Source organism: Mya arenaria, chromosome 1, assembly GCF_026914265.1.
Source record: "Mya arenaria isolate MELC-2E11 chromosome 1, ASM2691426v1".
In the NCBI taxonomy this organism is placed as follows: Eukaryota; Metazoa; Mollusca; class Bivalvia; order Myida; family Myidae; genus Mya; species Mya arenaria.
The window spans coordinates 48564406-48575655 of NC_069122.1; the positions used below are offsets into that span (position 1 = coordinate 48564406).

General features: G+C 34.4%; 1 protein-coding gene across 1 annotated transcript; it reads left to right on the forward strand.

Moving 5' to 3' along the window:
* The first annotated feature begins 3674 nt into the window (after positions 1-3674).
* LOC128240148 (uncharacterized) lies at positions 3675-6347 on the forward strand. The gene is made up of 4 exons (XM_052956670.1): positions 3675-3752; positions 4461-4553; positions 5564-5711; positions 6180-6347. Exons 2-4 carry the CDS (start codon positions 4469-4471, stop codon positions 6280-6282), a joined length of 336 nt encoding a protein of 111 aa, XP_052812630.1. The 5' UTR covers positions 3675-3752; positions 4461-4468; the 3' UTR covers positions 6283-6347.
* Positions 6348-11250: the final 4903 nt, after the last annotated feature.

The window sequence follows — 11250 nt, forward strand, 5'->3', positions numbered from 1 at the left end:
GAATACAAAGACATTTCGTATGATTTATACCGCATGTTTTGAAACCGTCTCAGACAATTGTATCAGCAATATGTATTTTGTTGTGCATAAATGCCTTTCGTAAAATATACAAAACAACAAAAAGCCGTAAACTTTTAACTGATATGAACCGATTTCATGCGAACTAAATTAAAGTTAAGTTGTTGTTTTAAATAACATTTCTCAATCATTCAAGTTCAGGCAAATATTCAATGTTAAGGTTATTTTTTATAAATGTTTCTTGGTCGTATCATATCTAAACGGTTGTATTTTCTTTTGTATTGAGTTACAAACCATTTAATTGGACACAACCCAGTGAATGGAACTATATAACTAGCTATTCAACATGATGCCATTAAACTTTACATTTTAAAATAAATGTTTATGTACTAGTCGAACAAACGTTAGTGTTTTTTAAATTGTTGCGGATAAAAAAGGTATCATTTTCAACTTTAAATAAAATATGATGTTACATTTCTTAATGTACTGTCATAATACCGGATAACAGTTTACACAAAAGAGAAAAGTTTGATGTACATGTAATACTTTTATTGCAGGTTATTAATTTTTCTTAAGTGTTTTAGATCAGCGACTGTTTAATGCAATACGATATCTAACATGTGTTTTACTAAAAGTTTTTCATAACCCTGAAGCAGTGAGATATCAGTCATTAAATGAAATGTTGAACTTTTAAATATTAGCGTTTAATTTTACGTATAATCAGTTGCCACGCAACATTAACACTGTGCGTTTTTTTTGCCCAAAAAATAGACTAAAGTAATAAGGTTGGATTTTTGCAGTCATAAAAACGTTCGAGAAAGTACATATTATATATTAATAAATGGCATTACATAGGTTTATCCTATTTCACCTTTCTTTGATAAATAATGATGCGGAAAAACACATTTTGTTAACAATTATAGTAATTATATAAAGTTAGCGAAATTTATGGATTCTTAGGCGGTTGCTGATTTTAAATACAATAACTTGTGATATCATTAAGAGCCTTGGTGCATAAAATATTTGTAGTTCAGTACATCTTAACGTTAATGCTCAACTATTAAGACTGACATTTTCATGTCAAAAAAGTAACAATTAAGCTCTTAAAGAGTTGAATTAATTTTGTCATAGAAAAAGAGAAACACAGAAAAAAATACAAAATGTTATACGTCATCACAAGGAAGACATATATCAATATCATTGATAAGGATATCAGGAATGGCCATGGGCTCCTATTGACATTCAATACAGTAATTAGCTTTAAGTTGTTGTATTCCATTTCCTTTTAGAATCCAAGCTAGGAACTACAGTGCTCCGTCTGTTTCGGGCGTTGGTTTAAACATATTTAAACACGATAAGGATAAATAAAAAATGAAGTCACAATGACATTTCGCAACAATTTCATATCATTTGCAGAATGTGAATCTACTACCGGCGAATCTTTGTCCGTCGCATTATTGGCAATTTTGAGAAAAGCTGGTGTAGACATTGTAAAATGAGGGATCAAGGCTACGATGGCGCATCCAACATGTCGGGAAAGTTCCGTGGTGTTCAAGTGCGAATTCGGCAGAATTGTACACTCACTGCAAAGATCACTACCTAAACCTGGCTATTATGCATGCGTCTGAGGAGCCATTTGTGAGAAAAATGATGTACACCGTTTAAGAAGTAGCGTTTCTGTTTAATTACTCGGGCAAACGGCTGCTGCGTTTTCAGGAAACTCTCGCAAATGATCAAGTAAGCAGGGAACAAATTTTGAACAATCGAATTTAAATGCACTCGCTTTGTGAAAAACGATGGGCATCAATGGCAATCGCACTTAACATTTTTCAAGCGTCGTATACGACAATCGTTGATACCTTAGATGACCGCAAACTTCACTATGGTGATGCAAAAGCCTGGGCATAAAGAGCTGCTTTTACTAATTTCGACTTCATCATTGGTCTCGTGGCTATTGAGCACGTACTGTCAGGATTGGTGTCGTTATCCCAGATGTTACATAACAAAACCTGTGATCTTGTAGAAGCCTTGAGAGACGCGAACGGTAACCCGACATGTTGCAGCCGAACGGAACAACATTCCTCCACATTTTACTGCCAATGCCTGTTTCGAGCTCTACTGCGGAACATTCGTTTAACACCATGAGTAGGATGAAGACGTATCTACGGTCAACCATGACCACCGGTAGATTATCTAGGCTTGGTTTAATGAACACCCACAGTGATCAATACATAAACATTGATGTGGTGAAAGATGTGTTTGCAATGAGAATTAGGACGACGACTAGCCTTTCTATTTCGCGTATAGGCTGAAAAGGAAACCCTAGTATGAACCCCTTGACAGGTTGACCTGATCGGAAATATGCGCTTGCACGCAAACCTATATGACCATTTTTCCGAGTATGCTGGGTTGCAAGACCTTCGATTCCGTGACGATGCCCACAAGTACGATTCTATACTTTTGAAATAGTCTGTACAACAACTTTGTGGTCGGTGAAGACAAGATATGGCTGACCATTTTCTCAAAAGTTATTAATAGGCTTCCTTTTGCATTGCGGACAAGTTTTAAAATTTACTAGTCACACTTAGTCTATATATATATATATATATATATATATATATATATATATATATATATATATATATATATATATATATATATATATATATATATAGACTAAGTGTGACTAGTAAAGTGTATTGGTTCATATTGTATTTGTTGAAATGACAGTCCATTTTTAAACGAATAAAGTCAAGATGCTGGAAAAGTTTTAAGATTACTTTATGTACTTATGCCGCACATTATGATATGATTTCGGCTCATTTAGATATTGTGAAATATACGCCTAAGTCGCCTGAGACCATATGGATGAAAGCAAACATTTCAGTGAGGTTGGGGTGGGGGCATGCCCCTAAAAGCCCCCTAAAATGGTGCTTAACTCCAGTAAGAGCCCGTCTAGTGACGTAAAATAAGTTATATCCAATATATAGTTCGCAAAACACGAGGAAATCATTTTACTACTAATACCGCCATAAACCATATCATTTGTAAACTTTAATCAATACAGTTATTACAATAAACCAAAAGGAACTTATATTTTTAGAAACGTAAAGTATTTCAAACAAACAATTTTTTTCAATTTTTATATCTTAAGGTTTCAAAATAAGTTTCGCGTAGATAAATAGATAATGATAAATAAAAAATGAAGTGTCCTCAACGCCATACATTGTTTAATGACGGCAAGTCGTTTAGCGACAAAAGAAGATTGTTATAAACACTGGGGCGTGTTCGACGAATGGGTCTGATCCGACGGCAAAAGTATACAAACTCACATCCTCCATTGAGAGTATTCATTGCAGCAATGGGCGGTACAATACTGTTATCGAAACCTACTGTAGTAACATACCAGGCAACGAACCGCATAAAGGTCCCGTGACTACTAACTCTCAATGAACACAAACATTACGAAGAAGGGCCTCACGAGTACAGTGCACTAAGTAGACATGCTCAGATATCATTTTGACATGTTATCGGAGATTGAGTCAACTTAAGTGCATACTTATGAACATAGACACTAACGAAATGTCTACAATCCACATGCACAAGTGAAAAGCGTGATTGCGCCATATAACATTGTCCAAATATGTAATCACAGATAACAAGTGTGTCGGTCCCTAGCTCAAGATCGTTTCGAAGAGCGGCCTGCATAACGCCTCTAGACACCGTGAATAAAGGTAGGGATTTTGTTTTGATGTTTTTGTGTTTTCAGCTATTCTTTTTTTATAAAGAAATTCTCTTCTTTGTTGACTTTGTATTTATAAGTTATGCAAATCTTCAAATAAGATTACACATAAACATTGAACGTTTAAATAGCTTTAACATAAATGAGATTTTAAAAGAAAATAATCCAGCGATGCGGTCTAAATTATATTAAAAGGCAAACGTTTGTTTATGATTAAAGTACAGAAACTGAAAATTATAAATAAAACTTGTTTGTTCAGAACGATGTTAGCCTCGACACAAACACCTTAAAGAAACACAACGACAATATATTAGATAAGAGCTACTCCACCGTTAATTACTGTCTGTTTATCTCTTCGGTAAACATTTAAAAATGTAATCATACACGTACACTAGAATGTCATAACCTAATGTGTCTTGTAAACTAGTAAATGCTTCAATACATAAAACAAAGTTAGGCCAAAATCGAACAAAAACAAATGTGCTAGGTTACATTTAAACAGTGTTGGATTTGGTTAAGTATGTAGACAGGGATTTGTTTCCCTGCAATGAGCACACTTTGGCTACTAGCGCCCCTCTGTTGGAACAAAACACTGACACTACAGACGACCAAAATTGTTTTGAGTCGTGCAAATGGTATAAAGTAGGTCGGGTAGCCACAAACAAACATTTTGTTATAATGGTATAATGTACTATTTTAGACGCCAGAATGAGGTACCTTTTTCTCTGCCTGCTGCCTCTGGTCCTGGGAGCACCCAAAACACGATTCGTTTTGGATTCTCTCGGTAGTATATGTAAGTACAGTTATAAATAAAATATTTGTTTTATTAAAATATGACTTATATGACTTATGGCCGTATAAATAAAGATATTTGAGTAGTAAATTGAAATTATCTAAGTGTCATTGTTTCATTATTTTGCTACATCTTCATGTGATTTAAACGTTCGCCAAAATTGAAAATGAACATGAATGAAATCAATGTATTGCAATTCCTGATCTTTAATAATAATGAATAATTGACATTTTTTAAACTCCACTGGAACCTTACGTAGAGCAAAATACATACATAGAACCACATACTCACGGCTTAATTCACAGCAATTGTAGTTACAACACTGTTAACGCAACCCATTACCGCCTCATGTGGTATTCTATTTTCAGATTCAAAGATTTCGATGGGTTTAAAACACAACATATTTAGGTTACAGTACAAGGGGGTATTTTATGTAATGTAACTGACTTTGCTATGTCTTGGTATTGCTTGTACACACAGATACAAAAATAAGGTTTCAATGACATGGACACCGAAGCACTTTGTATTCATTCATTCATGTGAATGTCAATGATACGAAGTCAGTTCGTAAACGTACAGATACCATGATTATAATGTCTGTATGATATGAAAGAGAGGCGTGAATTCCTGTCAAGTGGCAGGCAAACAAACACGATTTGATAAGTATAGCATTGAGATGCCGAAGAAATGTGTTTTTGTAACTAAGTGAAAACTAAGGGTATGATATAAAGAATCTAAGATGTGTTTCACACAGTCAAATAAAATAACACGCCTTAAACATGTCATCAATTTGTCAAAATCTTTAAAGGAATCTGTTTCTTAGGTTATACGTAAATTACGTATGAGAGATTCCTGCGGTTTGATTTCCAATTTCCAATGAGTGTTCCATATGTTTTAACACTTTTAAAAAAGTGTCAACTCTCAAGTGATTTTGTTGTTAAACAAAGAAAACTTATTTCCATTGCGAGTTGTTATTAGCCAGTACATTGATTAAAATCTTTCAATTTCAGTTGACCAACAGGTCCTGAAATGTGATATACAGCTTATATTGGATGTGGTTGGTGCGCATCCCACGGAACAAGCGTGTGAGGCAGAATGTTACAAGGTCATCCAAGAGGGACACTTCTTGAATTACGGCTGCCCCCTCGTTTGCTTAGGGTACGAAGATGGCATATAACAACACGAATATAACGCTATAATGCTTTTCTGACCAAGTGCATTACGACTTTTTAGGTATATAAACACTGAACGCTTCGAGGTCTTAACGGATCCGTGTTTACGCAACAAACTTGACATATACAGGAATTCAGAAACACGTCCTGTTAGAATAATCTATATGTATTACTGAGATTGGGAATTATGATGTTTTATTATTCCAATAGCAATTTATCAAAGAGCTGCCGTAATTATTTATTTCATAATTATTATGAACGGTAAAACACGCCCTTGATTAATAACTTGCAATGTCGACATACCTTTCAAAATTTGTTTTATCTTTACCTTGATAATTATATTTTATATCAAAGCGACGTGTTTCTTTCACATATAAGTAAAATTTAACCACCTGGTTTCCCAAAAAAGCTTAATTTCAAAATATTTAACCTTTGCCTTATTTAAATTTCTAAGGTTGGAGAGCTTCGCCCACAGCTTTCATTTGGTGCCTGACCCCGTCGACGCAAATGACCCATGTGGCAGACCTCCCCCGAGTGTGGCCACAACACAGGCTTGATCATATCGCTGAAATCGAATAAAACTTACTGTCATGAACGGATGGACATTAAAAATGAAAGCATATGTCTTTGTTTATGTATGCTCTCTTATGATGTAATTATCATTTTTGTTATGTTTCAAGTAAAAAGACAACATTCTGCAAATGCACGTAGGTAGTTTTGAAAGTGCTACCCGAAATAAAATGCTTTAATTGATGCAATTACGATTAAACCTCATAAGCAGATATATAAAGGGTTACTGCTGTCCGTAGCCTGAATACTCGCGACAACAAATATTAGAACCAAGCCAACTTGTAGTTGAATGTAACCTACATGATTGTTCCGGAAAAATCATGACGTCACTTCCTTTTCATTCATGGTTTTCTACCGAAGGGTAGCACACATTCTTCTCCATGATCAGTCCACTTTTAATACCCATACAATAATCTCTCCTTTTTGTGTTTTAACAGATAAGATCTTATCAGTTCATCTTATCATAATAATAGCAGCAGAACTTCTCATACACCTTTATTAGTATCCTCATTATATGCCTGCAGTTCTAAATGAACATGTAACACCACGCTACTTGTGATTAAAATGTTAATTATATAGGTATGTGTTAATTGTGTATCAATTAACAGCCTAGAGACGAGACAATCAACCCGAACCCTTTCATTCCAATTACCAATTGTCTCATAATTTATTTTAAGAAACCTAGAAACAGTACGTCGGCAATCATGAGTCTTAGAAAGCGAGGATCAAGGGATCATGCAACTACTACGGCAACATCAGGAAAGTAGTTTAGTTGCCCAACCGCCAATTTCTATCTTCCAAACTTCATGGTTATTACTCGACTGTACACTTTTCCTGGCCGATATTTTGTACCTTAACCCCCAATGCCAACCGCCAAGGTCAACCAGGGTCTGCACCAGAGGTTTCCTGTGTATTCGACTAAATCCCGATGGCCCACACCGCGATCAGTGTTTCCTGCTGGAATTTAAGATAGTTGGTCGCTGGATTTCCCTTCCAATGGTTTCTGCCGCTCTTGGCGACACCGTACCAGCACCAAACAAAGACCTAATAATTGCTTGCAAAGTTGTTGAATTTGCATACCTATTATACCCCTGTATCGATACGATACCTGCAAAAGGTTAACTCTTCCTGCCAAACGCGTGCATGTTGCAGTTCATGTTTCAATGCGCAATCACGTCCATTGAATCATGCCTTTATAAAACATTTGGACAATTATTTTTTCGCTCATGCTGAAATAAACGAAAGTCCACTTGAAAGGTATGCATATCATAAGCGCAACAAAACCGCTTTATCGATCTACGGCAAGCAATTTTGTTAAATGATTGCCTTAACCCTAACGTATTTGGAGGTATTTAATCGTTTTGGCAGTTCCAATGCCTGTACCCATGTCTGTCCAGTATCATCTAAGGCGTTGTTGGAGCTACAACAATAGCGGCTGAAGTCAACGGAATTGCTCATCTGTCCATCATTACCTAAGATGACAAACTTGCCACAGATGCAAATTTACTTTGGAACGGTTTACACATGGGTTTAAGCTTTGTTACACAGAAACATAAAACACCCATACTATAACTTATCATTAACTGCTTTCTGCCCATTATCCAAGGGGGAGGACGTAATTTCGTTTCTGGCAAACATTAAGTGAAAAAATGTTTCATGGCAAACAAAATGGCGTATTTAGATTGATAAATAGCGTTTCTGGAACCAAGTTTTGCCTGGTAAGTTGACTTTTTTATAATTTTGAAAAATGAATACGTCCAGTGTGTGGGGAAACATATTCTTCAATCGACATCTTAATTTGGTATCATAATTTTAAAGATAAAAAAGTTAATGAACAGATTGTGGCTCGGGAGGCAACGTTTACAAATAAATGTGTTGAATATATACTCATTTTTTCGTATTTTCTCGGCAAATATGGCATATATCTGCATGTTGTAACCGTGCTTTCATGTATATATTTCTGTCTTCCAAACGTCAGGATTATTACTCGATTGTACACGTTTCCTGGCCGATTTTTTGTACCTTAACCCCCAATTTTGTTTAGTGCAAGCACATTACCCACATTTTGGTGACAGTGCAAACAACCTTCTGCATCATTTCAGTGTGTCCAACTGTTCATAATGTGCTGCAAAATTAACTACATACCTCTGACTAACTACATTGTATGTGTTCACGGTTATTCCATAGTTAAAAAGTAATACAACAGAAATTATTCTAGAATAACGTACCTTGATAATCGATTATCTTTCAAAATATTGTTTTGATGATTTCCGTAACGAAAATCGATTATCGAGGTACGTTATTCTAGAATAATATATGTTGTATTACTTTAACTTTTACTTTAAATACGTATTTGTTTGCCATGAAACATTTTTCTCACTTAATGTTTGCCAGAAACGAAATTACCTCCTCCGCATTGATTGTCCGTCGAGGTGATTTGGTGCGTTATGATATTTAAAAGTACAAATATATTTAAGGGCCCCGAGTAAAACCCACGAGTAAAATCAAGTGTTGCCAACTGTTCTGATAGCGGCCCTCGATGTTCCAAAATATTTCTCAAAATATAAAAATCATGTTACACAGACTATTCGTTGCTTATAAGAGTCCGCTGCGGACGGCTCTTCTAGGTTTCAACAACAAAATATATTTCTATTTCGCACACATTTGCTACTCACGAACATGCGTATAATTGCATGACAATTGAGAATCACTACCACTTGTGACTTTGTAATCATTCGTGATATGGTTGACAGTTCCGATAAATTTGTTACCATATGCTCTATAATAGATGCACTTTGTCTGCATTAAAATCATTTGTTATACACAATTAATAAGGGTAGCCCTCCTTTTCCACTTATGTGATAAAATTCCACGCTTTTGAAGTCATAGTTAATTATACTATGTAATTGTACTGTTCCGTTGCCATACAGTTTTGAGTTTAGTCTTTAGAAACTCATTTAAATAATCGGTAGAAATATGAAACAGTTGTCCACTACCAGAACTTACAAGGCTATCGTCAGTTAGTCAAAATTACGCTATCGCTATTATTCTACTGAAGAGTATGGATGTAACCTTAAATGAACATCATCTGAAGGTCATGAATACTTTTTGGTAATTTAAGTAGATAGGACAATAGGTCCGCATGAATCAAAATTAAGAAAGTTATCAAATGAACTTGAAATAATATTGAAATAATTCAAATGTTATTTCTTCAAAATAGTGCAAGACCAAACACATGTTCGTTTATACCGCGAATTCTTATTTTTTAATTAGTAGATACTGCGATTAAGTAGGAATACTTGTACACTAATACAAAACAATTCTACTATATAAATAGTAGTTACACTTTAATTTGAATTCTTAATTAAAGTTCAGCTTTACTTTCTTACATTTTCTTTCTTGTACTCATTCTTTTCTATTCGGTATTTGCTTATCCTTCACTCTAATCAACCGAAAGTTTACAACTTGCGACATGTTCTTAATCGTCTTAAATGGCATTAATAAGAATGCTAACTGACCTCAGTAGAGGCAGATTGCGACAACGACATTACTAGTCGGATATCAAGATAGAAAGGTAACGCATTTTCTCATTTACGAAATTAATAGACCTTTAGGATTATAAAATATTCATCACTCGTTAAGGTATATTTATGAACAGACACTATTAAAATAGTTTATGACAGTGTTCGTTGTATTCTTGTAAAACGTAAATATATAAAAGCATTAAGAATTCGAAATTCAAAAATAATCATTAATCAAATTGTAAATGTTTTGCTTGGCTTATATATCTTATCAAGTGTCAAAGGCAATGCGCTGTATTTTGATAAAATGAATACAGATACACTGCAAACATTTTTTTTTAAGTTTTGGAAGATGATATTAATGCTCAAACATAAAAAGGGTTTCCAAAACTTTAACAAGACTTTCAATAAACTAACATAGCGTTTAAAATTGTTTTAACACTCCGTGTGTAAACATTTGCACACTCTAAGTTTATATATGCCGACTGGGCTACTTCAACATTTACAAACAGAAGTATGACTGTAATATAAATTCTAGACAAATTCTTATGCGTATCAAACATAATTATTGTGTATGGCAGTGGTATAATCTAAACTTATACAGCGTACGTAGTCAAAGCTACAGAGTAAAATTTAAAACTATTGAAAACATACGTTTCTGTGCAACGTTTTGAGTACTAAATACAGACATTGCAGTGTTACTACCTATGGAAATATAAAGGTATGTTACTAAAAATTGTTACCAACAATTGTTACCAACAACAGATTTATGAGAATGTACAAGCCATTTCTAATATTTTGCAGTCAACATTTTATTACTTCTGTTGAATGACGTACTGATTATCCATCTTGGATAAGACATTCAGATGTTTTCATTACTTTCGTAAATTCTTTCGAAGAAGTCTATCTTATCAATCTTTTGACTTTTTATATTATCATTATAGTGATGTATCTAGTATTAAACTTGAAGTTTTTTTATCAAATTAAACTTATAATTCTTATAATAATTCGTTTTAAAACATTGAAGACACGATCGTAATCATACGAACTTCATTTTCTATATGTTAAAATAGTCGTTCATATTGCATGAACTCGTCGCCCTTTAGTGACCTCTGTAGGCGGAGTGTCGTAAGGAAAACCTAGGTAGGTCGTGCATATTTAAAACACACATAAAAAATCCCAAACATCGCAGAAACTCTTCAACCAAAATCAGCTTTATCGCAAAATAAGAAAATATAGCGCGCTTCATGGATTTGAAAAATCGCGGCCGAGTAATTATACTGCATGAACGCACAAATATAAGACTCAATCCTTAATATATATCCGTATTACGGAAAGCCATTAGGGCCATTACCTGTGCATGTGTTGGACTGAAATGCGATGCTCGATAGTACAATAATGAAAATGCAAAATTACGAAACTACGATAACGAAA

What these genes read in the sequence shown, in the direction of transcription:
- LOC128240148 (XM_052956670.1), top strand. Translation starts at nt 4,469, where the DNA reads ATGAGGTACCTTTTTCTCTGCCTGCTGCCTCTGGTCCTGGGAGCACCC. An exon ending in GGATTCTCTCGGTAGTATAT is followed by an intron (nt 4,554 to 5,563) that starts GTAAGTACAGTT and finishes TTTCAATTTCAG; the next exon opens with TTGACCAACAGGTCCTGAAA. An exon ending in TGCCCCCTCGTTTGCTTAGG is followed by an intron (nt 5,712 to 6,179) that starts GTACGAAGATGG and finishes TAAATTTCTAAG; the next exon opens with GTTGGAGAGCTTCGCCCACA.